Here is a 15,776-nt window from a genome sequence, read left to right as displayed (position 1 = left end):
TGCCCTTCGATATTTAACTCTCCCCACCCTGTCTGAGTAATAACAATGAAATGAATAGTCTGGTTGTATGCCTGCTTGCATAATTACCATGTATGGAATACAGTTGGGAATTTTGAGAACCCAGCTTTGTATGTCTGTTTGAACACTAGGGAGATGCCAGCTTGATTCTTCGGTCTGTCTTCACCCTGTCTATCTGATTTCTGCTTCTTTGATTTTTTTTTTCTGTCATGAAATCATTATTTTTCTCCTGTGATTGTTACTCTTTTTAACAACAAAGAATAGTTATGGTTAGAAGATAGAGGAAGAAATAGAAATAATAGAAGACATTGAAATGGGTAATGAAGTGAAAACTTGGCTGCAAGGATATGTAAGTTTCTAGATAGTTGAAGCATAAGTGAACAGTGAGAAACATTGTTTTGGAGGTAATGCTTTATGTTTTCAGTTGAAGAAACTATATTCTTCTGTTCTTTCGATGTTGAGTCTATTAGGAAAAACTAATTTTTTTTCCTATCAAAAGTTCCTGAAAGTAGCAACTGTTACTAGATTAAATAATTTTTTTTTTATTGAAAACAGGTTGTTTTCATTCAATATATTCTGATTAGGGTTTTCCTCCTCCAACTCCCCATAGCTCCTTCCCCTCCTCCCTACCCACCCAAACCATGTCCATACCCTTTTTTGCTCTCTCTCATTAGAAAACAAACAAGTATCTAGAAGGGAAAAGAAAGGAATGAAGATAAAATAAGAACAAACCTGAATAGGTCAAAGCACACAGGTGACCTGAAAGGAAAAGTGCCAAACAAAAAGCACAAGAAACACAGATGCAGAGACACAGACATTTGCACACATAAAAATGCCATAAAAACACAAAACCGAAAATCATACTGTGCATTCAAAACAACTGTAAGCTTAAAAACAAAACCAAACAACAACCCTCCCCAAATACCATTTTTGAGATTCATTTTGGAGAGATGGTTTAACCTTTAAAGGCTAGACTGACAACTGAAACCTCAAGAGTTAGTTTTGTGTTGGCCAACTGCTGCTGGACATGGGGCCTGCCTCTAAGTGCTGTTTGTATACTCAGTGAGACTCTGTTGGAGAAAACTAATTTTCCCTTTGTGATGGTTATCAATTGGAGATAGCTTCTGGGTTAGGGATTGGCTTCTGTCCACTTTCCTTCTTAGTGCTCTGACTCCATCCGCCTTAGACCTCTAGAGGCCAAGTGCATTGCCATAGTCTATGTGAATGAAGCCTTATGTGCATGAGTCCTATTATGTCTAGAAGGCCTTGGTGTCTTGGTGTCTTCCATTCCCATTACTTTCTTATAGAACCCAGGACCACTAGCCCAGGGGTAGCACTACCCACAGTGGGCTGGGTCGTACTCAGTTTGGTCCAGGATCTCAGATTAGTAGATTGAAAACAGATGTGCAATATGAACAGCAGTATTTGCAAAAACAGTTTAGGTATATGGAAAGCCTTCTCACCGTTTTTAGTAATATTAACCAAACAAAACAGCAATAACAGAAAAGGAACCTCTACATGAACATGGCCTGCTCACCGGAAAAGAAGTACAGTCTCGGACATTATACCAGCTGTTGCTTTCTGTTATTCATTTCTATATACTAGATACCTTTGCATTTTCAGTTCTCATTCCTTTATTACACTCTAGCTCCCCACACCCTCACTTGAGACTGATCTCCAACAGTTTTATATCACCTAACTCAAGTCTCACCAGTCCTTATCTTACCAAGAGCATCTATTTTGTTCAGAAATTAGAATTAAAAGTTATCTGTAAGTGATATGTCTGTGGGGCAGGATAGATGGCTCAGCCATTAAGGGCATTTGTTGTTCTTGTAGAAGACCCACAATTGCTTCCCAGCACCCATAGGGCAGCTCACAACCACCTGTAACCCCATTTTAGACAATTCAATACCCTCTTCTGACATCTCAGGGCACCTGCATGCATATGGTGCACAGAAACTCACATAGGCACATATACATAAATAATACAGATAAATAAAATTTAAAAAGAAATATGTCTGTGATGAAGGGGGTTGGAAATCTCTACTGTGGAGAATGGAGACATGATAATTGAGACCTTTAGGGACAACAGGGTTTTTTTTTATTGTGACTTTGTTCTTTGAAATTGAATTTTTAAAGTTAGTTTTCTGCAATTCTGATATTTGAGAAGGGAACAAATTCTAGGTCCAGTTGGTCTATTGATGGGTGATGAGAAGAAAAGCCCCCAAGGTAGGGAGCTGAGAAGAGATTTTTTTATATTACTGGGCACAGACTGGTTCTGTAAGGTATACACAAATTTAAAATAAGGATATACTATTCCTGTAACTATATTTTATTATTAAAAAATTAATTATGCTTCCCTGCATGTATGTCAGTGCCCATGTGTGTGCCTGCTGCCTGCAGAGTCCAGAAGGTTTTAGATTGTCTGGAACTGGAGTTACAGATGGTTGTGATCCACCATGTGGGTTCTGGGAATTGAACCTGGTCCTCTGTAATAACAACTAGTGCTATTAACCGCTGATCCATCTATCCAACACCTAAAGTTTAAATTTTAACAATTATTGGAGTAGGTTTCTTAACCCATATTATCTTAAATTAATTTTTAAAGTTAACATGCTCAGTGATAGGATCTCATATAGTATTTCATACATACATATCATTAGGCTTTTTAATAGTCTTGATTAATTTTATAATTTTTGGACACAGTGGCTATGTATTTCTGGAACCAATCAGTTGTTATTATTATTTTTATTCAGATAACTACAGCAGTTCAACAGTGTGTTCAGTACTTGGAATTGTGTGAGGCTATGAAAGCTGATGAAATTTTGGGACATTCAAAGCATTGTGGTAAGCATTGTTTTTTCTATTACATATATTAAAATGGCTAACATTATTATTAAAAACAGCTTAGTAATAGATTAAATTTCTTAAGAATCTTATTTTAAAAATTTGTTGTATTCATTGTGTGGAAGCCCACAGAGGTTTCCTAGTGAGATCTGAGCTTGCTTTACCCAGCAGGGCTGCACGATTGACCACGTGTGTGGTTACCAGGTGTTTGGAAGGGTCTGCTCTTGGCTGTGCTGGGGGGGCTCTTTTGCTCCACCCCTTGGCATTCCTATAAATAGCCCTTTAAAGGACAGAAAGGGCTGGTGGATAAGGATCCAGGCCCTCCCGAGGCTATCCTGTGTTTCCATCTGTTTCTCTCTCCCCTCTATCCTTCTGTCTGATATCTTATCTCTCACTCTTCAAGAGTACCCTGGGGGAAAAAATGGGAGTGGGTCTCCTACATCATTGGACATGGTGCTGTATTCCTTTTAATGTACATATGTAGTCTGTGATGAGCACATTTCTCCACTACCATATCCCTCTACCTCTCCCTTTCTTATCATCGCCAGCCTCATTTACTCTCCTGGACAGTTTAGTCTCTGCTTTAATATTTTTTTTTTTTTTTTTTTTGTGTGTGTGTGTGTGTGTGTGTGTGTGTGTGTGTATCACATATAAATCATGTGTATACAATTATACACACATATATGCACACACACACATAAACTTTATGTGTGTGAAATGTAGGAACTAAAAATGAGAGAAAATGCACATGTCTGAGACTGGGTTAATTTCTTAAGATGATTGTTTCCAGTTGAATCTGTTTTCCTGAAAATCACATAACTTCTGTTTTCTTTGTGTCTGAAAACACTGTTCATTACACACACACACACACACACACACACACACACACACACACACACACACACACACACACACGTATAGATCTCCATTCCCTTGCTGTTGGACACCTTGGTTGGTTCTGTAACTTAGCTATTGTGAATGGTGTCTTGATAACATTGATGTGTAAGCATGTCTGACTGATTCACTGAGAGTTCTTTGGCCAAACACTCAGGAATGGTGCATCTGGATCGTGTGATATTCTTGTTTTACATTTTCCGAGAAACCTCCAAACTGATTCCCATAGTGCCTGGGCTAATATACATTTCCAGCAACAATTTGAGGATTTCCTTTCATTCACACCCTCCTCTGAGTTTTTTTTTTATTTTAACTATCTTGTAATCTTTTTATTACTTGTATGTGTATGGGTGCTTGTATGTATGTCTGTGCACATGTATGCCTGGTATCCCTGGAGGACAGAAATCAGCACCGGATTCCTTGGAATTAGAATTACAGATGGTTGTGAGCTACCATATAAGGGTCCTGGAAATTGAGCCCAGGTCCTCTGAAAGAGTAACAAGAGGTCCTGACCACTGAGCAGTCTCTCCAGCCTCATTCATTACTTGTTTCCTTGATGACTGCCATTCTGATCGTGGTGAGATGGAACCTCGGTGTGTTTTAGTTTGCATTCTCTGATGGCTGAATTTTTCATACATTCTTTGATCAGTTCTATTTCATCTTCTGGGAACTGTCATTCATTTAATTGGCTCGCTTACTGACTCGTGTGTTTGATTTCCTGTTGTTCTGTTTTTGGAGGTACTTGTATATCCCAGATACTAATTTTCTCTCTGATGTGTACCGAGCACAGATTTTCCCCTGCTGTGTAGGCTGTCGGCATTCAAGTCACTGCCTGCTTGGTTGTACAGACGTTTTTTGATATGAGGTCCCATTTGTTGATTGTTGGCTTTATTTCCTGAGCAACAAAGTTCTGTGAGAAATGTATCTTGAAGTGTCTGTCCTAATTTTTGATCTAGCAGTTTTAGAGCTTCAGGTACTATTTTGAGGTCGTGGATCCATTTTGAGATGATATCTATCTGCTGAGGTTGAAAGATAAAGATGTAGTTTCATTCTTCTGTGTGAAGATACTTAGTGAAGGGGCTGACTTCTCCAGTGTCTATTTTTGGTCCCTTTATAAAAAAATGAGGTGATTATATTTTATTTGAATTGCGTTGGTACATTGAGGTTCTGTTACTGTGACTTTATTGGATACATTGAAATCAGGTTCCTCTAGACTTAGCCTTTTTGGTAAGGACTGCTTTGACTCACTAGGGTCTGTAGTACTTCCATAGAAATTTGAGATTGTTTTAACTATTTCTGCGACAAATGACCCTAGAATTTTGATGGAAATTGGATTGAATCTGCAGATTGCTTTTGGTAGTACAGCCATTTTCATTTTATATTCAATCTCTTCAGTCTTTCAAATTTTCTTTGTAGAGGTCAGTCACATTTTGGTTCGGTTTACAACAAGGTTTTTTTTTTTTTTTTGAGGCAGTTATGAATGGAATTGTTTTCCTGATTTTATTCTCAGCATGCTCGTTTCTCTTTGGAAGGCTACTGATTTTTAATATTGATTTTTGCATGTTAATTTTGTATCCTGTCATGTTGCTGAAAGTGTTCATCAGATCTAAGAATTTTCTCATGATGTCTTTAGGGTCTTTTATGTGTAGAGTAACTTTTGTAAATAAGGATATATTGACTTTTCTATTTGTATCCTTTCTCTTGTCTTATTATTCTAGCTAATACTCCATTGTAAAATAGTTGGTAAACGTGGACAAACTCTCTTATCTTGTTCTTGATCTTTGTGGAAATACTTTTTATTGTTCCCCACTTATATGATTGACAGCTCAAGGTCCACTGCATGTCGCCTTTGCTATGTTGAGACATGCTCCTTCTATTCCTAGTATCTTCAGGACTTTTGTCATGAAAGGATGGTGGAATTTGTCAGAAGCCTCAAACATATCTATTGAGATGATTTTTTTTTTGTGTGTGATTTCTCTCAGGTTCATTTATATAGTGTATTATAGTTATTGGTTGTATGTGTTGAGCCATCCCTGTATCTCTGGAGTGAAGTCAGCTTCGTCATGATGAATAATCTCTTTGTGGTTTTGAATTCAGTTTGTAAGCATCTTTATTGAGAATGTTTACATATAATGTTCATTAGGGAGATTGGTCCATAATTCTCTGTTTATTGTTGTGTTTTTATTTGACTTGGGCAGCAGAGTAATACTGACATTGTAACAAGGGTTTGATTACTGTCCTCCTTTTCCTGTTTTATGGAGTAGTTAGAAAAGCACAGGTGTTAGCTCATCTATAAAGGTCTGGTAGATCCTGTAGCTAGAGTTTTCCAGCCTTGCCCACACTCAGGACAAATCTCTGTCACCCGCTAGTCCCACAGCCGCTCAGACCCAACCAAGTAAACACAGAGACTTATATCGCTTACAAACTGTATGGCCGTGGCAGGCTTCTTGTTAACTATTCTTATATCTTAAAGTAACGCATTTCTACAAATCTATATCTTGCTACGTGGCTCGTGGCTTACCAGCATCTTCACATGCTGCTTGTCCTGGCAGTGGCTGGCAGCGTCTCCTTTTGCCTTCCTGTTCTTTTATTTCTCCTCTGTTAGTCCCGCCTATACTTCCTGCCTAGCCACGACCAATCAGGTTTTATTTATTAACCAATCAGAGCAACTTGACATACAGACCATCCCCCAGTACAGCCAGGTGCAGACCATCTCAGACACCTGCACTCAGGCCCATGGTCCTAATCATCCTCTATGCAAACCTGCTGGGTAACGCCACAAGGAACCCAAGAAGGGCTCCCACAGGACATACATTAACATCCCACAGCAAGTTCCAACAGTGAATTCATATGGGCCTGGACTTGTTTTAACTGGGAGATTTTGTTTTCCTCTGCTTCAAACTCACTGCTTGCTATAGATCTCTTTAAATTGTTTATCTTGGGGCTAGGCAGATGAGTTAGTCAGGTTAAGAGCACTAGATGATCTTCAAAGGATCCTGGTTCAATTCCTAGTACCCACATGGTGGCTCCCAACTATTTGTAATTCCAGTTTTCGGAAATCTAATGCCCCCTTTTGGCATCCAAGAACATCAGATATCAGACACATATGCAGGCAGAACACCCATACATATAAAAAAATACATCTTAAAATTGTTTATCTCATTTTAGTTTAATTTTGGCAGGTTATGTCTGTCTTGAAATTAATTTGTTTCTTTTAGATTTTATATGTTTTATAATGATATTCTGAATTTTCTTAGTATCTGTTGTATAACGATATTTTCTTTTCAATCCTTGATTTTATTAATTTGGCTTTTTTCAGTCTTTTGATTAGTTTGGCTATGGGTTTTCCCATCTCGTTTATTTTTTTCAAATAACTAACTCTTGGGATGATGAGATCCCTCAGAGGGGTAAAGTTACTTCTCATGCAAGCCATGGTGACCTGAATCCAATCCCCAGATCCCATGGTGAACGGAGAGAACCCACTCCTGTGAGTTGTTTTCCGACCTCCGCACAAGTGATATGGATATGGCATGTCAGTGCCAACACTTGTGCTCATCTTACACACACACACTCACACAAACAAAATATAAATATGTATGTGGGGGTGGTTCATGAGAAGGCTTGGGAGGAGGAAAGGGAAGTGGGAAATGATGCGATTATGTCAATCTCAGTAAAATATTATTAAACAAAGAAAACCTCAGCTTGGTGTTCAGGCTATGTGTGGTTATTGCTAACTGTTTTTGGCTAGCGTTAGAGTGAGAGACCAGAAAATAGACTAGAAGGATGTGAAAAATGTTCAGTGTGCTCAGGAAAGGAGCTATGTGCTTATGGAGAGGGTTGACGCTGCAGCTACAGGCAACAAAATGGTAATTTTTAGGGACTAGTGTCATGAATGAGAAACTTGACATGTTGTATTTATATGAATGTTTGCTAGAGGGCAAGACACTGCCCATTAAAAATTCTAGAGGGTAGAAATGCAAATTTATTTGAGAAGCAAGTGCCTAAAAGTGAGTGCTTGAAAAGATAGAACCTCCATGACATCTTACTCCAATAGACTTGCTTAGTGAACTGCTTCCCTAGGTTTAGCTACGAGGCATTATAGCCAAGATAGCCATGGTAGGCAGTGTTCAGAGGGTTCTAGTTACATCTGAGTTGACAGTAGAAGTTTGTATCTTGGCATATCTGTGTGACGCTGGTTAGACAGACTTGAAGGCTTGCAAATGTTTTGGTATCTTGGAAGGGTACTGTAAGGTTCTAGAAAGCTGATGAGACCATGCAGTATATGGTAGGGAAGGGGCCACCAAGTGGCCCTGAGAGGCTGATCTATGAAGTAAAAGTAAAGCCATGTATCATGGGAGAGCGCAGCATGTTGAAGATGCCAGGAATGTGGGACATATGTCTAGGAAAGCTTTAAGTGCCAAGTGGAGCCAGCTCAAGTGAAAGGCCACTTGTGATGTAATCAGCAGGCCATGGGAGGCCACCCAGGCCCACTGGAGCACTGACGTTAGCACCAGGAGCTGGGATGTCAGATACGGAGTTGCAATGCAAAATTCAGTCCTTGTGCCGCGCTGAGTGTTGTTCTTGTTTAGTTAGGCATTTCCTTCCTGTGGTCATATTCTACTGCTTGGAAAGGGGATGTTTACTTTGTGTAGTATATATTAGAAGTTTATAACTTTTTTTTTTTTTTTTTTTTTTTTTTTTTTTTTTTTTTTTGGTTATTTGAGACAGGGTTTCTCTGTGTAACAGCTGTGGCTGTCCTGGGACTCACTCTGTAGACCAGGCTGGCTTCCGAACTCACAGAAATCCTCCTACCTCTGCCTCCTTGAGTGCTGGGATTAAAGGTGTGTGCCACCACCACCTGGCTGTAACTTTTTTCTTTTTGGGACTGAACTCTCAGAGATCTGCCTGTCTCAGTCTCTTGAGTCCTGCAATTAAAGGTGTGTACCACCACAGTTGTGTTTTTTTTTTTCTTTTAGTTTTACAGACATTTGAACCAAAGAATTTTCTTTGAGTTGAAGAGCCCTTGGTCTTTTGAACAATGCTGAAATTATTAAAGTCTGTGGAGGCTTTTTAAAGTGTACTGAGTATTGGATGCATTTTCCATTCTGAGATGGCAGAAAGCCTCTATGGGTCAGGTGGTGAATTTTATGGTTTGGATATAAAATGTACCCCCAAGAGTCATGCGTTTTAAGGCTTTGTCCCCATCTGCTGGTGCCATTTTTAGTTTGTGGAACCTGTAAGAAATACCATCCTGACTGGATGGCTAAGTGGCCAGGGGTAGGGTCTTGTGGGCTATAGCTTGGTCCTGGTTTTGGCCTGAGCAATTTTTACTTTCTGATTGAGATGTGAGGAGCCCTAGGCACATGGAGCCTCATGGACTCCTTTATAATTACTCTGACATGATAGACTGCACCCTAGCAAACCGTAAGTTACAAGAAATTCTGCCTCTCTGAAGTTACTTCTGTTAGATATATCACAGTAATGAGGAAGGTGACGAATACAGATGTTTCTTTCTCTGATGTCCCCTAGCAGTTATTACTCCTTGCCTGTTCCATCAACTTCTCTTCCTTCTTCTTGCCTACTTCTGTCTCAAAGAGGAGTCCCCACTAAGAAAGCGAAGCTTACATACGTGAACTCTCCAGATGTCCTGCTTCTGTGTGTACAGATGCATGTTAATATGCCTATACCAGCATTCCTTTGCTCCAGCCTATCATACAGAGGTGGTTTAGTTGGATTTCAATTGCTGTGATAAAACACCATGACTATCAGCAACTTGGGGAGGAAAGGGTTTATTTCAGTTTACAGTTCTACATCCCAGTTTTTCATCAAAGGAAGCCAGGGCATGAGCTCACCACAGGATCCTGGAAGCAGGGGCTGAAGCAGAAGCAGTGGAAGAATGCTGCTCCTTGGCTTGCTGCTTGTGGCTTACTCAGCCTTTGTTATACACTCCGGGACTGCCTGCCCAGGGGTGGTACCACTCACCATAGGCTGGGACCTCCCACGTCAATCAGGGAAATGCTCCACAGGCTTGCCTACAGGGAGGCATTTTCTCAATTTCAATGCCCTCTTCTCAGTGCCCTCTAACTTGTGTCCAGCTGATAAAAAAAAAACTAACCAGGACAAGTGTTGTACATGAGATGGTCGTCTTGATCCTGTTACAGTCTCTGTGTGCTTTGAAAAATAGAAGCAGCAGGTGCTCTGTTGTGGCCCCTCAACCCTCTGCTGGTGCTTAGACTCAAACTCAGGGCATTGTCCATGGTAGGCAACTTCTCTCCCCTGAACTACACCCCAGGGCCACCATGCTGGCTTTCTTTTGGTTCCTCTCTCTCTGCATCACTTTCACGTCTGTGTATTTTTCATTAAAACCCAAACCAAAGCAGAGGCAGTGTTGTGTTGCACGCGTAGACGACCTCTCTGCTTGTCTTCTAATCTCGAAGGACTCTCCAGAAGTGTTCTGTGTAGTTCAGTTCCAGCTCTTCATGCCATGTCCATTTTCATCCATAGAAATGAGGCTTCCTCCTTTAGAACCATGTGGCCTCCACATTACCGAGTCTACGCTTACCTGCCCTGGCCCATTTCACAGACTAACCTCTGTGATTCTTCTCCCTTTTCATAACACAGTCACTCTTCCTTGGATTGCTCCCTCCTCATCTGACAGGCTGTTCCTGTTGACCTGAGTTGAGCTTTTCTTTTCTTTATTCATTCTCAGAAACTTTGCCTGTTGTTTTTTTTTCTTTTTCTGCCCCCCTCCCTCTGCCCCCCAACCTCCAGTCTGCCTGTTCTTTTGGGACAGCCCATTGACTTTCATGGCTTTAGGTATTATGTATTTTTATGTAATGCAAATGTTAACTGAAATCTTCAAGTGTGCATAGTTTCCCTGAATGTCACACTTGTATCTTTTTAATGTCACCGCTGGGATGTTACATTGGCACTTGTGAAGCTGTAACACCAAAGACCCAAATTACTTTCTTCTCTATTGTTTTCTTTATTATAATTACTTAAAACTATAAGAGGAAATTCATCACAAAGCTAGGAACTTGAGTTTTCTTAACTTTTATCATTCTTTTGATGTAGTTGTGTAATTCTTACCAAGTCATATTGATTCACTTTTCTTAAACATGTATTTTTGTCTGTTTCCTGTTTATTTTGCTAATGCCTTTGTTTATATCTTCTTGAAAAGTTTGTTTTTATTTTTAATTTTGTGCATGGCATCTCTATTTGTTTTTATGGGGGTCTGTGCACATGAGTGCACTAACAAGTGGAGGCAGAAGAAGGCATCTGATCCTGTGGACCTGGGGTACAGGCAGTTGTGATCTCCTGACATGGGTGTTGGGATCTGAACTTGTAACACTAATATGCACCCTTAACTACTGTGTGGTTTCTCTAGCCTCTAGTTCATAGTTTTGAAATGGAGTTTCATTCTTCAGACTTTGACCTGGTTTCATCAGCTTTCTGTACTGCCATCAAAGTCCATTCGTGACAATTGATGCTTGATTGCATCTGTCCTAAAATCCTTCTAATAGCTTCCCCATGGCCTCCATCAGAGAGTTCAGATTCCTTCTGTGGCTTGTTCCTCCATGGTCTATTACTTTATCCTCATAGCTCTCTTGTCTTTGAGTGCTCTGATTATTCCATGCTGTTACCAAACACTGAAGGGAAAGCTAAGTTTAATGATCCTTAGTGTGTGTGTGTGTGTGTGTGTGTGTGTGTGTGTGTGTGTGTGTGTGTGTAGTATATACATGTGTGTACATGTATGCATGTTTATGTGCATTGCTGTGGGTGTACATGTGTGTGAGGGTGCATGTGCATTTGGAGACCAGAGTTCAACTTCAGATGTCATTCCTTGGGGACTACCTGCCTTTCTTGAGACAGGGCCTCTCACTGGCCTGAAACTTGCTGGATAGGCTAAGCTGAAAGGCCAAGGAGCCTCAGGAGTATACTCTCTTCAGTGTCCCTGTGTTGGGATTATAAGCGTGTGCCACTATGCTTTTCATTGTTTGTTTTTAATGTATTATGGTGATGGGATTCAATTGTTCTTTTAAGGTAAGCAGTTCATTGACTTGGCTATCTCCCTAGCCCTTCTGAGTAGTTCTAAATACCAGTGAATAGATTAGATTCTTCTAAAATTGATACTCAGTACGTCTTAAATATATGCGTGTTGGCTAAATGAATGGAGAATATATGTTGGATGATCTCTATTTTAGAGATTCTAATTTTAGTTGCAAACATGATTGTAATCAATATGACCTACTGTATGTAGTACAAACTGAATATCCTTTATTCAAAATGCTTGGGACCAGAACTATGTCAACTGTATTTTGGTGTTTATTCAATATTGGAGCATTTCCATAGACTTTGTCTGTGTTGCCTTTTTATGTGGTTTTTATGTGGTTGCTCCAGTTTTATTTTTGTAGCTATGATAAAAAGCAGCAGATGGGAGGAAGTTTATTTGGCTGACAAGTCCAGGTCACAGTCCATTATTATGGGGGACTTCAAGGCAGGAACTTAAAACATCACATCCACAGTTAATAGTAGAGAGAGAATAAAAACATAAATCCATGCTTGCTTGCTCTCAGTTAGCTTTTTTCTTTTATATTGTTCTGAACCCTGGCCTAGAGAATCCTACCATCTACAATGGCCAGGGTCTTTTTATGTCAATTAACAATCCAAATGATTTCCCAAGGACATCCCCACAAGCCAGCCTGATCTAGATATTTCTCATTAAGACTCTCTGCCTAAGGGTTTCTAGTTTGTGTTAACTTATCCCTACTCTTATTTTTGAAGTCTGTCTTTGGTGATGAATAACTCTTGGCAGTATGATGGTATTTTGAGATTGAACATCAGCAACAGTGGTTACCAATTTTATAATGAATACTCCCCCTCAGATCTACTGTAAAAGGTTATAGGAAATATTAAGGAAAATAAATATTAAAAGTTTATAAAGCTATTTCTCCAATATAAATAATTGTCAGGAGGTGTTGAAGACAAGTGTTATGAAATATAATGTTATTAAAATAAATGATCTTTTTTTGCTTCTCTTTTAAGGAAACAAGCAAAAAAATTTCTACTACTCAGGACAAGAACTACAATATATTTATTTCATTCACTCACTGTGCCTTTTAGGAAGATTGTTGATCTATACACAAGGCAGAAAATTATTTCCCATAAAGCTGAAGAATAGAAAAGGTAAGTGTAATTAGGATAAATGAGTAGGTAAAGGTATGATACAATTTACAGTACACGGTTCATATTTATAAATTGGGCTTGTTATTTGTCATAGTCACTGTTCTATTGCAGTGAAGAGATACCATGACCACGGCAACTCTTATACAAGAAAGCATTTAATTGGGGAGCCTGGTGGCATGCAGGCAGACATTGTGCTGCAGAAGCATCCAGATAGAAAGGCAGCAGGAAGAGAGAAACACTGGACTTGGATCTGGCTTTTAAAACCTCAAAGCCCAGCCCTGTTGACACACTTCCTCAGACAAAGGCCACACCCATTCCGACAAGGCTACACCTCCGAATCCTTCTCAAGTAGTACCATTCCCTGGTGACTGAGCATTCAAATCTATGAGACTGTGAGGCCATACTTATTCAAACCACCACCGTATCTACTTGGTACTATATTAGTTTGCTCTTCATTGCTGTGATAAAATACTATGACCAAAAGCAACTTGAGGGGGAGAGGCTTTATTTCATCTTATAACTTATAGTCCACCATGAAGGGAAATCAGGGAAGGAATTCAGTACAGAAACCTGGATAATTCTTCACCGAAACATGAAGCAGAGGCTGTGGAGGAGTGCTACTTACTGGCTTTGCATCCCATGACTTGCCCAATCTTCTTTCTATCTTCTTTCTTATATATCTCAGGACTGCTTGCCTCAGGGGTGGCACCACCCACAGTGGGCTGTGCCCTCCCCTATCAATCATCAAGCAATAAAATGCAATGTCTTGCATATTGACAGTCTGGTAGAAGCTCCCGGATGGTTTTAGCCTGTATTAAATCTACAGAAGAAACTCACCTGTCTAGGCATTTAGCTACATAATTTTTAGTCATATGTACTGTTGAGATTTTGTTCTGTATTTTTTTCAGTTTCAGTATATGCTTATTACTGTATATGAATTTAATTATTTTCTTATTTCTCTTTTCAAAACCCTAGACTAGACATACTTGGTGATTTAATTCTGGATATAAAACATAGAAGACCTTCTAAAAATTCTTGCTAGCCTACAGAGTGTGACCTTTTAGGGAAGCCACTTACCCATAGGAAACCCTATGTTTCTGGTTTTCAGCTTGTGAAAATGGAATCATTATATCAGTGATGATGAAATTTTGTGATCTAGGATGTGGATGTGCTCACTGGTTTCTCTCTCTCTCCTTCTGTCTTTTTCTCTCTCTCTCTCTCCCTCCTTTCATCCCTTCTTCCCTTCTTCTCCCTCCCTTCCTCCTCCTCTCCTCTCTTTTGTCTCTCTTGTCAACTTGACATTAGACAGAGTCATCTGAGGGGAGGGAAGCTCAGCTGGGAAAATGCCTCCATAAAATCAGGCTGTAGGCAAGCCTATAGGGCATTTTTAAAATTAGTGATGGATGTGTGAGGGACAAGCTCATTCTGGGTAGGGCCACTCCTGGGCTGGTGGTCCTGGCTTCTATAAGAAAGCAGGCTGAACAAGCCAGTAAGCAACAATCCTCCATGGCCTCTGCATCAGCTCCTGTCTCCAGATTGTTGCCCTGAGTCCCAGCCATGGTTTCCTCAGTGATGGACTTAGAAGCTTTACGGTGAAATAAACCCTTTCCTCCCTAAGTTGCTTTTGGTCATGGTGTTTTATCGCAGCAACAGAAAATTGAACTAAGCCAGAAATTGGTACTAGGTCGTGGAGTTTTGCTGTGACAGGACTGGCCATATTGCTTTGAGGAGGATTGGTGGAATGACTTTGGAATTTAGGGCTTAAAAAAAAAAAACCATTGACCGCTCAAAGCTCTGTGGGCTCTTCTGTGGGCATTTAGATGTTAACAATGTTGAGAGCAATGCAGATAACGGAGGCCTGGCTTGTTGATTCTACTGGGGCAGTTCAAGTGATAGTTTGAATTAAGAATCATTAAAGAGAAGCCTTTGCTCTGCTGGTCAGCTCGGACTGAAAAAATCAGCTGTGATAAGAAGAGAACGGCATCACTGAGGCAGACTCTTCTGGAGAAGTGTTTCCTCAGGGTCAGCACACAGAAGCTGTGGTCTAGAGGTGGCCAAAGCTGTACCTCGTGCTGGCAGCTGAACTTGGTAACGAGCAAGAGTCAACTGGGTACTACTGGTTTCTAAGGCATGACAGGGTCATGGAGAGCAACCAGGCTTGGCAGGTGAGAGTATAGGAGAAGCGGTTGGTGAAGGTGCAGTCCTAATTAGAGTAGAAGCCCCAAGATTGGAAGTGTCATGGAGAGAACTTGAGGAGTATCACCATGTGGCAGGGGCGGAGTCTCTAAAGGGAGCCTCGGAGAAGCTGTTGATGAAGATATTGCCCAGTTGCAGGAGGGACTTCATTCTTTTGGAGGGACTAGGGTTGTGGAACCACCGCCAAGGACAGCTGCCGCTCCTGTGCCATGGAGCCACGCAGCCTGCAAGACAAGCTATTGGTGATGTGAATGGCAGAGCTGGCTGAGCGGAGCCCTTTGGAGTCAGAGGAGGGTGATGGGTCCCCCCCAGCAAACGCTGAACTTTTCACACCGTTGAAGGTTCGCTGTGCTTTGGTTTGATTGTGACTGTGTCCTGAGTCTCCGTTCTTGAAGTAAGAACGCCTGTAACATTTTTTATTTTACAGGAGCCCACAGTTGAGAGACTTTTAAATTTTAGAGAGGCTTAGGAATTTTACAGAGATTTTGGACATTATAAAGGGACTACAGATATTTTAGGAAGGCTGGGTATTTAAAGAGACTAAACTTGTGAAGTTTTCGAATTTTTAAAGACTGTGGGACTTTTAAAGTTACATTAAGTTTTATGCTGTGATATTGAATATGACAACTTGGGAA

The 15,776-nt window shown here is 40.3% G+C and overlaps 1 protein-coding gene across 3 annotated transcripts in view; it reads left to right on the top strand.

Moving 5' to 3' along the window:
- Positions 1-15,776, top strand: part of Tbc1d32 (TBC1 domain family member 32) — a 207,582-nt gene that overhangs the window by 35,815 nt on the left and 155,991 nt on the right. For all 3 annotated transcript variants that reach the window (XM_076552493.1, XM_006981267.4, XM_076552494.1), the window contains 2 exons: positions 2,775-2,865; positions 12,805-12,945. In XM_076552493.1, coding sequence (XP_076408608.1) covers positions 2,775-2,865; positions 12,805-12,945 — 232 coding nt within the window. The remainder of the gene's footprint in view (positions 1-2,774; positions 2,866-12,804; positions 12,946-15,776) is intronic.

Source organism: Peromyscus maniculatus, chromosome 16 (assembly GCF_049852395.1).
Source record: "Peromyscus maniculatus bairdii isolate BWxNUB_F1_BW_parent chromosome 16, HU_Pman_BW_mat_3.1, whole genome shotgun sequence".
In the NCBI taxonomy this organism is placed as follows: Eukaryota; Metazoa; Chordata; class Mammalia; order Rodentia; family Cricetidae; genus Peromyscus; species Peromyscus maniculatus.
This window is presented reverse-complemented; position numbering and strand designations above follow the sequence as displayed.